Source organism: Pogoniulus pusillus, chromosome 8 (genome assembly GCF_015220805.1).
Source record: "Pogoniulus pusillus isolate bPogPus1 chromosome 8, bPogPus1.pri, whole genome shotgun sequence".
In the NCBI taxonomy this organism is placed as follows: domain Eukaryota; kingdom Metazoa; phylum Chordata; class Aves; order Piciformes; family Lybiidae; genus Pogoniulus; species Pogoniulus pusillus.
Genome location: NC_087271.1, coordinates 27,610,708 through 27,628,761, shown reverse-complemented (window position 1 = coordinate 27,628,761; position 18,054 = coordinate 27,610,708). Strand labels below are relative to the sequence as shown.

Genomic DNA, 18,054 nt, shown 5'->3' with positions numbered 1-18,054 from the left:
AGTGAGAGTAGATGCTACTCAAAACTTAGCCTATTGGAATTCTTAAATGTCTTTGGTGTAAATTAATGTATACTGAAAGTTGTGAAAGCAATTATCTCTGTAATGCCTGTCACCAGTTAGCTTTTGCCTTTCTGTATTCAGTGAAGACAGTAATAGCAATGAAAATAGTTGTATCTGTTTTACACTGTCACACATCAATGTAACTATATTCAGGTATGATGGTTGTGTTTGAGGAGCTAACTATATGTGTGTTTGATAAAGAGCCACCTTTTGTGTTCTGATACTGAGGTCTTGTACCACATTATCTTGAAACTAATTTGTGAAGTTACTGTAACAGATTTAACTAAGTTTGCCTCATATGTTGTAGTGATAGTAATTATATTTCTTCTGCAGGAACTTTCCAAATTAAATCAATTTCCAAGCATCACGCAAGTGACTCTTGTAGGAGTAATTTTTTATAAATTCCTTCACAGATCAGCAAAAAGATTACTTGATCAGATAGTTGAAAAGGGAAGGCCTGCGCCTGGCTTTCATCATGGTGATGGACCTGGAAATGCAGTACAAGAAATTATGATTCCAGCAAGTAAAGCAGGATTAGTTATTGGAAAAGGCGGAGAGACAATTAAACAATTACAGGTATATATGTATCTTCTTTTAAGCATGTTTTAGTACTGAATTTAGATTTGGGTATTGACCTCCATTTTGTCAAATAGGAAAGGGCAGGTGTCAAAATGGTCATGATTCAAGATGGTCCACAGAACACTGGTGCAGACAAGCCCCTTAGGATAACTGGAGATCCTTACAAAGTTCAGGTAAGCAGTCCTTCAGAATTTAAAGCATTTTTAAATCTGTCCTTATGTTGCAGTACCTAAATGAACTTTTGTTCTCCTTTTAGCAAGCCAAGGAAATGGTGCTGGAGTTAATTCGTGATCAAGGTGGCTTTAGAGAGGTGCGCAACGAATATGGGTCAAGAATAGGAGGAAATGAAGGGATAGACGTAAGCATGGTTGAAAAACTTGTTCACTGTATTTTGAGTTGTTGACATGAAAACTGTATGACGGGTAATACCTCTGAAAACTTTTAATCAGATTCCAAAAGTGGTTGTGGCATGTTAGTATTACTTGATCATTGCTGAATTTATGACTACAAATGGTGTGCAGTATTCACTTACCAGCAGTTCTGAACAGTTTTGGCTACCTGGAGTTTTTTGTCAAATAAGCAAATAAGTTTGATGGCTAAGTATATAATGTCATTATAGATGTGAGTTTGGCGTTTACAGCAATCTGCCTGTTAACGCAAGTCATGAGCTTGTAACTGTTCATCAGAAGTGGAGCTCCAAAGTGTCTTCTACCGACTGCACTTCAGGCTCATCCTTCAGTTTTGAGAAGCGTGGTACCCACTGAAATTGATGCCACTGTGGCAACTTGTTGTGCATAGGATCTTTTTCTGTTATGTTACTTTAATACAGTAATTGCTAAATTTGTATCTTGATACCAAAAACTTCACACTTCCAGAAGCCTGAAGTGGCAAAGAGCTGGCCCTAGCTTACTGTTCTAATATGTGACCCTTTAATTGTATGGATTTGATAGGAATGTTTACATCATTGACATCTTGAATATTTTTTTTTCCTACTCTTTTAAGGTTCCAATACCGCGATTTGCTGTAGGTATTGTAATTGGAAGAAATGGAGAGATGATAAAAAAGATTCAAAATGATGCTGGTGTTAGGATCCAATTTAAGCCAGGTTGGTAATATGTCCAAAAGTTTTTATGAATTGAGTATTAATTTACTGGATTACATGTACTGGAATAGTTCATTTTTATTCCAGATGATGGAACAACTCCAGATAGAATAGCCCAAATCACAGGGCCTCCTGACAGATGTCAGCATGCTGCAGAAATTATTACAGATCTCCTTCGAAGTGTTCAGGTTGAGTAATATGTTGTTTACCATTTACCATCTCCTGCCTGAGTTCTGGAAAGACTTCTGAGTTCTAAAAATGAGTGTGCAACTGAAGAAAATAATGATGTCACTTGAATCTCCCTCAAAGTTCAGTCTAGAATATGAATGCTCTCTACATTTTTTTTGCAAGTGTTAGGATAATAACCATAATACTGATTTGAAATCATGACGTTGATCTGACTGGTTTCATAGCTGCTGCTTCTGCTGTCTTGTATTAGTAGCTGACATGATTGTTACTTTCAGTTGTAACTGGTGTTTAAAAGGTGGTTTAAATGTTTACTGTGAGATGAACTCCACAGCCACATTTACAGAAGGCATACAATTTCTGCCTTTGTGAAACTTTTTGCTTTCTTCTATATATTTTTCTTCATCTTTCATATGCATATCTTCTAAAATTTAATTCATGTCTTCTGGAAAAGATACTATTTTATGAGAACTATCTAGAATAGTAAATAATTATTTTGTTAACAAAGAATGCAATTTGCATTAATAATTTGTTCAGTCATTTTCATGCAACATAATTTATTACATTTTCTTTTTTAGGCTGGTAACCCTGGTGGACCAGGACCTGGTGGTCGAGGAAGGGGTAGAGGCCAAGGCAACTGGAACATGGGGCCTCCTGGTGGATTACAGGAATTCAACTTTATTGTTCCTACTGGCAAAACTGGATTAATCATTGGCAAAGGCAATATATCTTATATATATACACACGTATCTGTATCTAGTAAAAAAGCCTCTCATCTTTTCTGTTTGTAGAATTAGCCATACTAAAGAGATGTTTCAAGATAAGCCTCTGCAAATCATAATACTGTGAAATCATAGCACTTCAGTATTTTTAGATTTTCAAAACAAATACTCCAGTAGTTATGTCAAGAACCAACCAATACATCTAGTCCCCTTTTAAGTACTGAGTTACATCAGTAATGTTTGGTAGACTTTTAGGTGATGTTTCTTATAAGTAAGAGTTGAATTTGATACTGTTTGATCTGCCTTGTTAATGCATCTGTAGCTCTTGTAACTAGCTTTATTCTGGTGAAGATATTTTATAGTGGAATCCTGTAACATTTCTTGCATGCGTTTTTATGAAAACAAGTATCTTTTCAAATAACATTCTAAAAATACTTTATACCTCTAGATGAAATGTTTGATTTATGTTGGTCTCCTGTTTATGATATGTTTTGTGGACACAAAAACACGCTAATGTAGTTCAATTCTTGACCTGGAAGGCTGACTTTTCTTGTTTTTTTTTCTTTTTAAATGCCAAATGACCCCTGTATTGAAAACTTTGTGCTTGCTAATGAAACAAGTAACTTCTCCGGATTCTGTAAGAGGAGGAGCTATTTTAGGAAACTTCCTGGGTTTAGCGTGCTGCAAAATACGTGGCCTTTGCCATCTAGTCAGCTTTTTTTACCACTTAGGTTTGCTTACTGTTTTATATGGAGTTCATGCTCTATTAACCTTATTTTACATGAATAGAAAAAAACAATGTTATAGGAATTATTTGCTGTTCTTTGAGTAACAAGACAGTGGTCTTTAAGAAATAGTTTTCTTCTTGCAATTTTATTGCTATACTGAGGCTTTTTAAGAATTTATTAAAATTTTCTTGTATGGCTTACAAAATAGGTATCTTTTGACTTCTCTACCTTTAGCTTCCATGCAGTTGGTTTTCTATAATTTGTATCTTACTATTTTCACTTTAATGCATGTTATAAAAGCTATATGTTGCATTGTAGGTGGTGAGACTATTAAAAGCATAAGCCAGCAGTCTGGTGCTAGAATAGAACTTCAAAGAAATCCTCCACCAAATGCGGATCCAAACATGAAGATGTTTACTATCCGTGGAACACCCCAGCAAATAGATTATGCAAGACAACTTATAGAAGAAAAGATTGGAGTGAGTGCATAAGTGTATTTCAGTTAACTATTACAACTAAACAAGAGGATTCTAATCTTCTTTCATGTAGTCTTTCCATTTAATTTTCAAATTAGTTAATACATGGTAATCTGTTTAAAGTAATATAAACATAACTTGATAAACCAAGAGAAGCAAGAACTTGAAATGTCAAGAAGCAGTTGTTACTTCAGTGTAATAATTTGATCTGTTCTTCAAGGTGATGGCTTTGTATATAACGAAAAAAGTGACACCTTCAAAGATCCTTGATATTTGTAAAGCTACTAAGCTGTGTTTAGTTTTTCAGTCTTGATGTGTTTTAGGTAGAGTTTTAATCCAAGTTTACACTCTTTATTTTCACTGCGCTTGTGTGCATATATATCCACGTAATCAAATTTTCTGCCTGTTTTTTGTACCTGGTATTGCAAACATTAGCATGATTAGCCAGATTTAGGTTATTTTGAAACACTAACAGCCTTTCAGTTAATGTGGTTTGATGCAGCTTGTGGGGAAAAAAAACAAATTTATTTGTAAAAAATGTTTGTTCCCTCAAGAAGAAAATGACATAAACATTTTTTGGTTTTTTAGTTACTATTAGTGCTGTGGCTGCTTTTAATTCTCTAATGATTCATAAATATAGTTAATCTTCAGCAAGGCGGTTCTTTCCAGTGAGGTGTGTTTAAAAAAACAATCAAACCTCTGTTAAAATGTTCTGGTTTTTGCTTCTAAACTGCTGAAAAATGTAGACCTTGAAGATTTGTTTTCATCTGTGTACTGTTTACAGGGTCCAGTAAATCCATTGGGTCCACCTGTTCCCCATGGACCCCATGGTGTTGTTCCTGGCCCACATGGACCTCCTGGGCCGCCAGGTCCTGGTGCTCCTATGGGACCATATAACCCAGCTCCTTATAATCCAGGGCCTCCTGGCCCTGCGCCTCAGTAAGTACTGCTTCAGCTAGTTCCTTTTTTGTAGGGTGACCCTGGGACTGGCTTTCACTGTGTGTGCATTGCTTGTTTTTTTTTAGTGGTCCTCCAGCTCCATATGCTCCACAAGGATGGGGAAATGCTTATCCACACTGGCAGCCACCAAATCCGCCAGATCCCGGTAAGCAGGGTCACAGTTGTATTGTGGTATGGATTTGCATTGAGTACTTCTATTTTGTCCTTAGAAGTATTTATGTTTCAAAATTCATTTGTGTTATGCTGTTAAATCTTAACTCCCGTTCTTCAGTCTTTTCTTCATTGATTATTAGTTCGCATATGTTTTACACTTCCTACATGTTGTTTGTGAGATGTTGAAATTCAGTTGTTGGAATGTGTTGCTTTATCAAACATCATTAATATTGGGTCCCAATTTATACTATTTTTTGCAGGAATCTTTGTTGAATGATTTTTCTTACTGTTCTTTAGTGTGTTTTCTTTCCTCATCAGTCAGTGACTGTTTACAAGACCCCTGACCTTGCAGTTTATGCTATAGCTTTTGTTAACCTGTATGAGGATTGCTTCTAGTCAGATGTAAAGTTCAGCACATTTTGAGGTATAAAACATAAGCTGAGCTGTTGTTAATACAGAAAAACTAGTTAGGATTGCCTGTTTTAAGCTTTTGCTCATGGTAGTTTTGGTCTTTCTTCTGAAACCTATTGTAGAATGTGTCTATTTCTGTTTATCTTTGTCAAGACTGGGAGCTTTTTCTTAGTTGCAAATTCCCAGAGTTCTAGTATCCTGCTTTTCTTTAAGTTCCGTCCTTTGGACTAGAGCATATGGGAAAATGGAACTGCAGTCACAGAAGGCATGGTAAGGTTAGATGGTTGAGTCACTTGTACCTCATTGTTTGAGGTCAAACTTCTGCAGAACTTCAACCAATCCTAGTTTTATTTTTGTAATCCAGTAAATATTTTTCTGATAGTCACTGGTCCTGATACATGTTCCATTAGTCAAAAAGGGGAGGACTTTGGAGAATATGACAGTCTGAAATCTAAGTTGTTTTGATGTTCATGTCTCGTGTCTTTTCTTGGCACAGAACAGTCTTTGGTTTCCTGTCTCAGATTTCTATAAAAGGTGGCTCTGCATGCATGCAGTTCAGTATTTTTAAATGCCTATTGTCATTATTTAAAAGCAGAATTATTCAAAGTGACTTGTTGAGGTCTCAGCATACCAAAAGTGTCATTTAATCCAAAACTGCTGCCAAGTGTTGCAAACTTTATATGACTTCTGGATTTATGTTCATAAAGATCTGTAAGAAAACAGGTAGATAACTTACCTTGATGTCATCTTGATAATGATTTTTATTACTTATTGAATACTCTTTAAAATGTGATGAAAGTTTCTTTTTTGTAGTTCAAGTTGATGTGTCTTGGCTAGCATTTATTTAGATGAGTTTTGTACAGATTTTCACTTAGTTTATTTATTTCGGTGTAACAAATGGGTTATTTTAGTTTATTTTTCAGAAGTGCATTCTCCAGAACCATGCTCTCCTCTTGTCTTGTGAAAGTGGAGCTAGTTACTACAGTCAGATTTCTTTGGAAATTCAATGAATCCTACTCTGTGTTCTTCTGTTCTAGAGAAGTAGCTACTAAGGGGAAGGAGGGGGGGAAACGGAGCAATGGCTTATTTGATATTTGCAGGTAACCTTAGAGTATGGTATGTGTTAGTTTAAATCATTGTTGTTGATGGAAGCAGAGGAATTCATAAAGGAAAGTGTATTAACATTGTTTTCGATATGCTGAAAACTGTGTTTTAAGTGTTTGCATTTTACTAATGCTGAATCAAATACTAAAGAAAAAAAGTATGTTATGGATTTCTTCTCCCTGAATGCTTTTTTGAGAGGATTTATTTTTTCTCTTTTGGTAGTCACTACCTTACCAGTTTTGTGTTTGGAATAGAATATACTTCCATTCCCATGTATTCTAATATATCAGTTGTGTCTGTATCCTTCCATGAAGTTCTCTCCTTAACTGATCACATTTGTTTGGAGATTTTTCTTTAAGGATGCAAATTATGTTAAAGGGTGCTGGTTGTGTTACCTTCTCCAGTAGTAGATTTGCAGGCTTTGATATTGCCAGTGCAATAATGCAATCAATCTTTGTGTCATTCCTAAAGGCTGTGTGCGAAATGGAGAAGTAATGCTCTAGGGAGCAGCATCGTTGGCCTGCCTAGATGTAGTTAAAAATAAGGGAAGCATATAGATAGCTGCAGAAGATGCAAATGTGGCTATTATTTGTTATACTAAAAATCTGTAAGTAGTAATGCTTTATAGCCATGTGTATTTTAGTGCTGCTGTAAGGTTTAACCAAGTAAGATACCTAGTAAGAGCTGTATTCTTGTATTTCAGAAATGTGTTTTTGGCATGCCTCCTCCAGCTGTACCAGTGTCATTAGCATGAAGTTATAATGAAAGTAAAACCACTGAAACTGTTTGGTGCATTTTAGAATGATTAATTGTTGCTACCATTTAGTAACTTGACTGTTAAACAGATTTTCAGGTTTATTTAATCACTCTTAAAAAATTACTAGAAGTATGTTGTAGCAGTAAGGCTTCCAGAATGATATTCTCCGTCTTTCATGTAATACACTTGTTGGAGACCCCACTGAAGGTTTGTGCTAGAAAGAAGAAGGGTATACATGGTTATTTGGTTTAGATGAATTTTCTTTGGTGGAAAATGTGAGTGCTTAGAACAGGGTCAGTTGAGGGGCAGCATTCTGTTCATGGTACATCTGTAAATGCTTGCATTTTGTTTTCATAGGTAAGCCAGGAACAGATCCCAACTCAGCAGCTTGGGCAGCTTATTATGCTCACTACTATCAGCAGCAAGCACAGCCACCACCTGCAGCCCCTCCTGGTGGGCCAGCTACAACCCAAACTAATGGACAAGGTAGCTGTGTAGCAAAACAATGTATTTCTCATTGCCAGGAGTATAGATACTCCCACTGGTTTTTATTGTCTTCATACATTGGGTAAACTTATTGTAAGGTAGCTGATTTTCTTGGAAAACTCTTACAGCCTTCAACATGGCTTTTCTTAATTTCAACAGTAGTAAAATAATGAATGAATTTGTATTGCAGCAAAATTCTCTTCAGATTGTATTTCAACTCAGGCTGACTTAATTACATCTACATAATGTAGTGCAGACAGTTGTAAGTGAAAATGGAATGAGCTAGACTGATAATTTAATTTGTTTATGCAGTAACATTTCTAGTGAGTTTAGGACAATTGTAGTTTTCAGTTGCATTACTGTAAGTTTTTTGCCTATATGAGACTTAGCACTTAAATTCTAGGTACTATTTCGTACTGTGAGTGGAGTGCATTTCCTGAATCTTGAAAACTTGCTGAACATTTTAAATATATCTTGTTGCTGCGTGGTGTATTTTACTAATTGTTTGTGTTTGTAGTAGTTTGTACCACGTAGATTTATGGTGTCAGATTTGAGTGACGCTATTTGAGATTATTACTGAAAAATACAGCTGATTATTTGTAAATTGTTGTATGTATGAAACAAAACCCAGCAGTTTTATTTTTACTTCATTTTAATGAAATGCAGGAGATCAACCAAATCCAGCACCAGCAGGGCAGGTTGACTATACAAAGGCCTGGGAGGAGTACTACAAAAAAATGGGTATGTTTGCATGTTCTTTTCTGTTGCATAGTAGAATGCTTTTAAGAGAGCTCTGCAGCTCGTTGGATGACATGTAGTTTATTGGTGTTCTGTTTTCTTTTATCCCCTCAAAAACTAAAATACAGTCTGTTCCTTCTGAACCATACACGGCCAAAGGCTCTGAATCCTTCAGAAAAACAGACTTAAAAATTTGTGGTATTTGTCATGTTTGGTAGTCCTTCCCTAATGCTCTTCAGATTACAGATCTGTGGTTTTGTTTTTCTTGAAACTTGCATTCTGTGTCCCACATTATTAGAGCATCATAATTAGCACTCATTAATAACATGCACATTTTAAATAGTATTTGCTTTGAAGCACCTAAGAGCTGTGTTTAACTTGTGGGTTATGTCTGATTGCTAGTTGGTTTTTTTCAAGATGATTTGCCTGATCTGATTTATGAAACTAAAGTGTTTTTTGTTGGTTTATGATTTCATCATTTGCTACATAAGGACAGAAAATGTCAACTTGATGCATTGGCAGAAGGTGCTGTTAAGTAATTAGAATGTCTTGTAGACTGTTGTTTTATCCATAGTCATAGTGTCCATCCTGTGGATATTGTAGAGTTGGTGTAGATTTGTATACTGAGGGCTTTCAAATTATTTGGTAAGGCATTAACTACCTTTACTCTTCTTTATTTTGGCACAGCATAAATGATAAAATGAAACAGAACATAACAATTGTGATTTACTTCAAGAATTATGTATCAGACTGAAAATTGCAGCAGATAATGCAAACATGATGTTTAAGATACAGGCCTTTCTGTTTTTCCCTCTTCCCATTTCACATAACTGCACTCTTTTTGTCTCTCTTAGTTCAGTTCATATAGTTCAATGCAAAGTTCTGGAGTTTTTTTTCACAGTTTTTTCAAGAAACTTTGTTTGCAGGGACTCTGCCATCTTTCTAGTGTACTATCCCTGGAAAGCAGTGTCTGGGTAGCACTAGTCCTGAATTTGCTGTCATTAAGAGCTGGTCATAAGGTGCTGGAATAGTGTGTCTGGCAGCAAGTCTAGCATGACCCAAAAAAACAGGTAGACATTGGGAGATGTAAAAAATGCTCTTAAAATGCAAAATTAACATAATCAAGAGGAAAAACAGAAGAGCACTTCTGACATTCACCTCTTTTTCTAGTTCGCATTGAGGAAGAGCTTGTGATGTCTGCACTGTATAGCTTCACTGTATAAAAATCATAAGAATGTTTTGCTGCTTCAGCATGTTGAAAATCTTGATAATGGAAGATACCATTTCTGTTTAAGATAAAAGAGGGAAAACTGAACAAATGAAGTTGAAGGGCAGAGAATTCACCTAGAGTTGATTCACTGCTGAATGGAGGTGGGTTTTTCCCACCTCCTTAACACCAGTGCTAAGTATTAGAAAATCTGAGGAACAGGGAAGTTGCCCATCAACAGGTTTGAGGTATTCAAGCTCTCCAATACAGTGAGTACCATTTGTACTTCTTTCTGCCGTCTGCTGTGCAGAAAGGGAAGGTAGGTATTACAAGTCACTCACTCTTTGACCCTTTCAGATTTTTCACAACACAAATAATTACACAAACTGTGATTTTGGAGACGCAAACTGAAACCTTGGACTTTCTGAGCCTGAGTAGTTTTATTTTTGCTGCTAAAGAACCTACTTTGATAATCCATGTGAAAGTACTGTGCTGAACAAGTTGGATATGATACTACAGTTGGTTTTCTGGATTTTCTGATACAGTCCTTTAGCTTTTGAGGACATAATGATGCTGTTATCTTTAATTGAAATAAAGATTTATGTAAGATCCCTGAAATTCTCTGAAGTATAACAGTTCCCTCTAAACATGCAGTCAGTAAATAATCTTTAGTGCTGTTGCAGGAAAGAGGACAAAGAACAATTTTCTGTCACTAGAATCTCCCTTGGTGATTTTAGTAGTGGAAGAACTGTAGAGTAATCTGGCATTTTCTTACTTTTCCTGTTAAGAAAGGCTGTTTGTATTTTCTTTGTTAGTGTTCCAGTCGAATCTGGACATTAATCAGCATGTGCTGTTTCAGTTTTGACTAAACAGATGAACTTCCAAGTGTTAAGTTCAGAATTACCTGCAGTACTAAATAGGGGAATTATGCAGATAAACAGTCTTTGAGTTTTTGCTAACCCGTTTCAAGACAGAAGTCCATGACATCTTTGAGTAGATGTATTGGATTTATTTTTTGAATTTCACCATTGCCTTGGTGTAGCTGATTGAATGCTAGAATATTTTTGGGTCATACAGCACAAAAAATGCCTTGTGTATGACATTCATCTGTGCTGACAGCTATGACATAGATAAATAACTTTTGAATAGTGAATTTGCAAAACCTGTATCCTGTGATAATTTATTAGCACATGAAATTGATCAGAGATCTGAAATGTGTTAAAATACAAACTGTAGAGTGTTCTTTCAGCTCTGATTTGAAGAAAACAGGATTTTTTTCCTGGGAGGACAGTTGCTTTACTGTATGACCAAAAAACGTGAAGGGTTTTATGTGTAGTTTTGGTGGTTTCATTTGTTTGGTTTCTATTGCATCTTCATACAGTGACAGCGCAAGTTGGAAAAACTGTGTCAGTTGCATAGAAGGTTGGGAATTAGAAAATTATATTTTGAAGGTGCTCAAGATGGTGCTTTGCCAAATATTGAGACTCTCGGGCTCATACCTAATGTTTTTTGAGAGGATTAGGAGAGCACACGTATAAGAGGAATATGGTATTCTTCATGTAAATTTAACATTAAAAATACTAAACTAAAACCTCAGTAAACTCAGCCTTATATCTGATGCCTAGAAAGCAGTTAATTAGAATGTTTGATACTTGTATTCCCCAGAAGTAATCTTGAATCCAAATAAAAGGATGAGGTGTTTTCAGGTAGGATTTGAAACATTGTCATCTTTTGGAAGCTTTACCATCTTTTTCTTGATAATGGTATAGAAGATTTGGTGTGTGCGAGTTTGTACAGGGTGCAGGCATCTGTTTGGCTTGGATTTATTAGATGTATGATTGGATGTGGCACTTTGTTTTTGTTCTTGTTTTCTGGTATTCTAGAAAAAAAGGTGGTGGTGTGTTTTATGTATTCTAATTCTTCTAAATCTTTTATTTAAAAAAACAGTAGGCCAGAAAAATGTTGTATCACAGTAATAATAGTTCTGGTTAGAAGTTCAAGAATCTTAAAATTAAGCACTTGATATAAAGCCCTTCTGTCACATGCAAGTGTGAGGACAGATGATGGGACACGGTGGTGTACTTGTCAGGTATACTGGTAACTGCAAAAGCACCTATCGGGTAAAAAAAATTGTGAAGATAGTCATAAGTGGAGTGTTTAATGCTTCTGAAATAAGAAAAGGGGGAAAAAAAAGAAAACATGACAAACCTTCAAAGGAACAGCACGAACAAGGTCTTAAAATGTTGATTGTCATTTTTTGTCAGTTTTCTGGTGTGATAGAGTCCATGTGTGTTGGTCTGTCACATTTGTAGAGGGTTTTAAGCTGCAAGTTTATTTTGTTGGAAGCACCAGTAGATCTCAGATGGATGTCTAGGTGAGTCTAAGTGTGTAACCAGTTATAGAGGACTGGGACTTAGGCAGAGGTTGGAAAGGGGAAGTTTCAGGACTGTATTTTGTTTAGAGTAAATGCGTAAGAAAATCATTGCTCTGTTTGAAAACTAATCTCAGTAACATAGTAGCATTAAAAAGCAAATTTGGAGGGTTTTAAAAAAATTGCATCTGATCAATTAATTCATGTAGTCTGTACAATAAGATAAAGTCACTTCAGGTGGATTACAAAAAGTAATCTCATCTGCTGGCTCAGTATTTTAAATTATGTCAGTTGTTCAGATTAGTCTAAGTTCACAGGTTTTAAAAGATTTTTTGCTCTGAAATGATTCAGGAGGTAGGGGAAAAAACCTGCCCTTACTGTTCTTCAGTTTTGTTACACCCGGCAATCATTGCATTGAAGTAAGAGGCTGAGAGGTTAGGTGAAAAAAAATAATCCCAAAAAACCCCCCACAAGAATATTCAAAAGCCTCAGAGGAATATTGCAAGAAGCTAGGTGATGTATGTTAGGCAGTGTGATTTTGGAAATTTCTCATTTCTACTGCAATAGAATACTTGTATGTTTTAAATTATTTGTAGGTCAAGCAGTTCCTGCCCCTGCTGGGGCTCCTCCAGGTGGTCAACCAGATTACAGTGCAGCATGGGCTGAGTACTACAGGCAGCAGGCAGCATATTACGCCCAGACAAGTCCACAGGGAATGCCACAACATCCTCCAGCACCACAGGTATAAAGTTTTTGTGTTTTCTGGTTGGCTTCTGTTTCAGTGGGTACAGAGGTTTGGTTTTTGGTTTTTTTGCATGTCTCCTGCTTTGTTACCTGTGGAGTATGCATATTTTTGGGTATTGTGGTTTTTGATTGTTTTGTTTTGTTTTTTTCTTCTCTACAAAGTAACTATCAATATAATTAATAGATGACTTTGTTTACCTGATAACTTGAGTTCTCTATCCATGTTTGATTATTTATGTTTGTGTGTTTTTTTCAAAAACAAAAAAGAAAACACTTTTCTCCTCCTAGGGTTTTGAAAACCTTGCAAGAAGCCACCACCATTTGCATTAACCAATTTTTCTTTCTTAAAGGCTTCACTCCTGAGTTAGCTCGATTTAAAGGATTTTCTTTAACATTTTGTGTATCTCTTATGTATCTCTTCTGCACAGGGCCAATAATAAGAAGTGGACAATACAGTATTTGCTTCATTGTGTGGGGGAAAAAACCTTTGTTAAATGTATGGATGCAGACGCCTTGATGAAGATCTTAATTTTGTTTGGTTAAAAAGATAGTGGTTTTGAAAATGTACAAAATATCTATCACTACTGATAGGAGGTAATATTTCTGTGTAGAAATGAAAAATGGTTTGTTTTTAGTATTAGTGTAGATGTACACATTCCAGCAAATGTATTTGCAATTATGTGGTCAATGCTTTGTGATATAAATGTACTTTTTCAATGTATACTTTATCACTTTTAAAATGCCTGTTTTGTGCTTTACAATAAATAATATGAAACCTCCTGTGTCGGTAAGTTGGATATTTGGGTATATAAAGAATTAGAGGATTGATTTGCAACGCTGAATCAAGGTATCTGTACACAAATTAGATTATTTTTGTTTTTATCCCTATGAAACCTTTGAGTTTAAAAACTTGTCGTTAGCATGTTTTTCCCCCTCTTCCAGAATAGTTGTAGGTGGAGGATCTCTTTCATTCATTGTATTTTGCTGCCTAGCACCAGTAATCTTGATACTTTAATTTTCTTTCTATTTGATTAAAACTGCATGTGTTTAAGAAAGTGATCTTTTGGCATACTTCCATTGCATTAACAGTGAAATTTCCTTTTATACATGACCACTGTTTCAGACCTGTGCAGCTGCTATAACAGATAACTTTTATTCTCAACTGAAAAACTGTTCCTGCATAACTCGTTTACAGATTTTTTTTTTTCACACTACTTAAATTTTATTTTAAGTGTAATGTGCTTAAGCCTCCAGTTCAAAGTAGTCCACTTCAAAATTCAGTTTAGAAAAGTCAATGTGGTATGCATAGTAGTTAGAAAAAATGCATCTGTCCTTAAAACACTGTTTTGTTTGAGTGGTGGGAGTGATTGAGAACTTCCTGCAGAGCAGATAACTTCTGTTTGTCAGTACTCAAGTATTTGAATCAGTTGACTTTTTTTTTAATATATATAATTGAAACTTATTGCTCTGATGCTCATACTAAAAATCTGATTCTCTTGAAATCCTATGTTTGCTCTTTGCATATATATTGGCTCTTTGCATATATTAGACTACATGCAATACAGTCTTGTCTTGCCATTGTCTGTTGAAGTGCAGGTTTGATCCAGCCAGTATAGAACTAGCTCTGTAGGGGTGAGGAGGACTGTGCTGTGTATCATCCTTGATTGTTCCTTCAAGGAGCATTGCACTGTAAGTACATAAGAATGACAAATTGATGAACTGCAACAGTATCTTTTTGTCAATGTTCCACATAATGAAAATGCCATATTTGTATGACTATTATGTTGGAATACAGTGCTGGTATCTTAGGAAATCATAAATGCTTAATAATTCAGAAATGTAGGTTTGTGTATATATACATACATATATATATACATAATAAGACCTTTGTGGGTAAGTATTCCTGAAACATTTAGCTGTAGCTAAAGAAAATTATGTTTGTTTATCTAAGCAATAGGGATTTTTCCATTAGTACTCCTGAGACATCTGTATTGTTGAGTGTTTTTTTTAAAGTATGCATATTATAACATTGAAGTCTCTGGAACTGCTTGTTAGACAGAAGTTGTCTTTGTCTTCAGATAGTTTGCAGCTCGGTAGTGATGTAGGTATGTTTTAACTATAACTGTTACTTGCTTTTACCTTTTGGAACACCATATTGTTGCTTTGAGAACACATTTTTTTAGGGTGGCTGCACAGAGGCTTGAAAATTGAAGTAGTTTATTCAGGTAATTAGCAATATATGTTTTGTGCTCTAGAAATGGAAGGAATTATTTTTATCCCTTTTAAAACTAGGAATTATTCTGGTAGCTTAAAAAAGGCTAGGACAGCATTTACAATCTTTAGTGTAGGGTATGGAGTTTTAATAGTTCAGATATTTTGCATGAAGTTTGTAGATAAACTTATAGAATGGTGCATTTATTAAGTACTAAACTGAGCAAATTAAATTCACTGGATTCTTTTATCATTCACAAAATGGAGGCTGTTGATTTTGATTCATTAAAGGTATAAAATCTTTATTAATTGCAAACAGTGCAATTATTTATACTTCACAGTGCCTTCCCAGACCTTCCACCTTAGGTTCTGCTGCAAAAAAGCAACAGGTAAGCACAACCTAAGGAAGTATATAAATTAATCTATTTCAGTACATTAATGTTGTCCCTGTGAGATCTTTGTGGTTGTGTATTGAAAAGCAATCAGCTGCTTCCCCAAATGCATTGTAACTCACGGTTCCATTTCAGTGGAAAGTCTTTAAGTTTTTAAACAACTGTTTATATTTCTAGGTAAATATGTAATTTTTTTATACTTTTTTTTTTTAAGAAGAGATGAGTAGATTGCAGTAATGAAACTTGATCAGAATACATAATTTTTTGTTTTCCTCAAGTAGCTAATTGTTGCAATTAAAGAATCAAAACCTTTTAAAATACTCAGGAGTTACTTTGGTTAGAAATGTCAACAGCCTTCACAAATGCTTTTTATATTAGGACAGTATTCCCATTCAAACCCATAAAACCTGAATGTAAGGAATGTGACTTGTTGTTATCATTGAACTTGATAACTTGTCTTACAGCTGTAGTGTATTAGTGGAATTTTTAGATAACTTAGTTTGCTTATTCATACTTGACATGGTAGGAGAACAGATTCTGGAGTTTCACAGATTAGATTGTTCTAACTGAAAAAGCATGTGCACCAATTAAATGTTAACAGTAGAGCAAATAATATTTTATCCATATAGCAGTCAGTGTATCCTGTTTCTTGATACTTTAACTGAATTGCTGTATATTTTGATAGTTTAAAATGTATGTATGTCTTGCAGATGGTCTGGTACAGGTTTTTGTTTCTGAGATTTGTTTTGTGTTGTGTTTTTGTTTTGGGTTTGGTTTTTGTTTTTAGCTTAAAGCAGCATCTATTTGGTTTTTTGTTGATTATTCTGTTTCTAAAATGTGCTGCTCCTCTTTCAAAAGTCCTGTTTACTTGTACAACAAAGAAAAATATTCAAAAATCCTGCCTTCATTTTCACACACAGTGCTGAAGATGCTGCAAGCACCAAATCATAGCTCATAGAATCAGGTCCTGAGATAGTTACTACCAGTAAAGAGGAATCCTTTGAGTGTATGCCATTGGTGAGCCGATGAGCATGGACCATAGAAGGGCTCCATGTAGAAGGTAAAATTGGCAAAAACATAACAGATTTGAAATGTATCCCATACATAATGGTATAGGGTATAATTTTTGTCTTGATCACTTCTCATTCTCTAAAATATTATTTGTTTGACCATAAATGTTCCATAACCTGTTAAGTTTTTTTAAACTGTGATTTAATAGTATAAACCACATATTTTAATTTATATTCTTCTAAACAGCCAAGCTTAGATGTGTTCAATTTTTGAACTAACAGTTGTGCTTCAGTTTTTCAAGCCACTTATTATTTCATCTGTAGTTTGGTATGTAACTTCATTTTTTTATGCAAGAAAAAGTTAGGTGTGTACCACTTGGATTTTGATACTGTGAATTTAGTGTTGGGGTGAGTCATTTTCTTCACTTCTTTTTAAATGATACTCTTTTCTTCAACTGTTAAGTATCTTAAGTCAGTTGTACATTTAGCCAGTGGGAGGAGATAGAGAAGAAAAAGGCCAGTTCATTGGTATGTTACTATTGTGTGGAAGGTGTTCGTGGTGTTGCATTTGAGGTGTACTGGCCTACAGGTTTTTCACTGATGGGCTTACAGTCATGTTGTTTTGTGCTAAGCATAGTGTTTATTTTTCAACTCTTTGTCTCCACACTCATGTTTCATAGGGGATCGGAAAATAGATTTGAGTTACCCTGATCCAAAACAATAGCTGGACTTAGAAATGTAATGAACTTGCCTTTCAAATGTTTTCTGCTGTTTCTTCTCCCCTACACACACCTTAAAGTCTTGCAAAATAAATAGGACATGAAGAGTACAAAATGTTTGAGAGAAGCATAATGTTCCAAGTAGGAAAAACATGTTCATATCACTTTCTGCAGCCTGTACTTAAATAGAATGGGAAAGAAAACATCAGGTGGAAATCTTCAATCTAGCATGATCGTAAGTCATCTACTTAAGCTGTCCAGGCAGACAGGATCATTATTCACTTGCACAGCCTATCTTGAAATATTTCATCTTATTATTAGTGGCATTTTATTGGATGATAGAAACGGTTTCTCCCCTGTTCTCCTCCAGTTCTTAAGTTTCCCATTGCATGCTAGAAGCTTTTTACTTTGCCGCCTTCTGGAAGCATTATGGGGTAAGGGTGGACTGGGCTTTTCAGAAAGCATACAGTTGACAGGATTCCCTCTTTACTTAGTAATAGCTTGTACAACTCTTAAGTATGCAGAAATATTTCTCTTGCGTGCATGTGAAATGCCTTTTCGTCCTGAGAAAAGTGTTCTCTGCAGAAACTACCCGTGTGTAAAAAGAAGATTGGCTTTAAAAGGCAACTGTGATGGGAACAGTGTCTTAGGGAGATGCAGCTTGGACTTGAGGTAAATTGAATGCTTTACAAAAATGTGGTTTTGAGCTTGCATTGAAATTGTATGTAATATGGGTACACGTTAACTGTATGATGTTTTTTGTATGTTTTTTCTCAATAAATGTAAACGGATGGATAATAATAGCAATGTATTGGTCTTTTTTTAAACATGTTTCTGTCATTCTCTTCGTTAGTGTCAAATAACAGGTTCAGATGAAAGGTATCTCATCAAATAGTACTGTGAACAAACATCAGCTACATGAAGTGAAGTAAAATAGG

At 35.2% G+C, this 18,054-nt stretch overlaps 1 protein-coding gene across 14 annotated transcripts in view; it reads left to right on the top strand.

Annotated features, from left to right (window-relative positions):
- FUBP1 (far upstream element binding protein 1) overlaps window positions 1-18,054 on the top strand; it is a 34,123-nt gene that overhangs the window by 5,591 nt on the left and 10,478 nt on the right. For 3 of the 14 annotated variants that reach the window (XR_010303105.1, XR_010303097.1, XR_010303107.1), the window contains 13 exons: window positions 474-636; window positions 714-812; window positions 896-997; window positions 1,642-1,744; window positions 1,829-1,929; window positions 2,506-2,647; window positions 3,696-3,856; window positions 4,638-4,792; window positions 4,879-4,958; window positions 7,596-7,724; window positions 8,391-8,465; window positions 12,637-12,782; window positions 14,376-16,447. Coding sequence is in view for 3 of the 14 variants with exons in the window: in XM_064147813.1 (XP_064003883.1) it covers window positions 474-636; window positions 714-812; window positions 896-997; window positions 1,642-1,744; window positions 1,829-1,929; window positions 2,506-2,647; window positions 3,696-3,856; window positions 4,638-4,792; window positions 4,879-4,958; window positions 7,596-7,724; window positions 8,391-8,465; window positions 12,637-12,782; window positions 14,376-14,414 (1,495 nt within the window). In the remaining 11 variants the exon portion in view is untranslated. Of the gene's footprint in view, window positions 1-473; window positions 637-713; window positions 813-895; window positions 998-1,641; window positions 1,745-1,828; window positions 1,930-2,505; window positions 2,648-3,695; window positions 3,857-4,637; window positions 4,793-4,878; window positions 4,959-7,595; window positions 7,725-8,390; window positions 8,466-12,636; window positions 12,783-13,212; window positions 13,307-14,375; window positions 17,918-18,054 lie in introns of those variants that run through there. The other 11 variants (XR_010303106.1, XR_010303104.1, XR_010303100.1 and 8 more) reach the window with 10 other exon arrangements.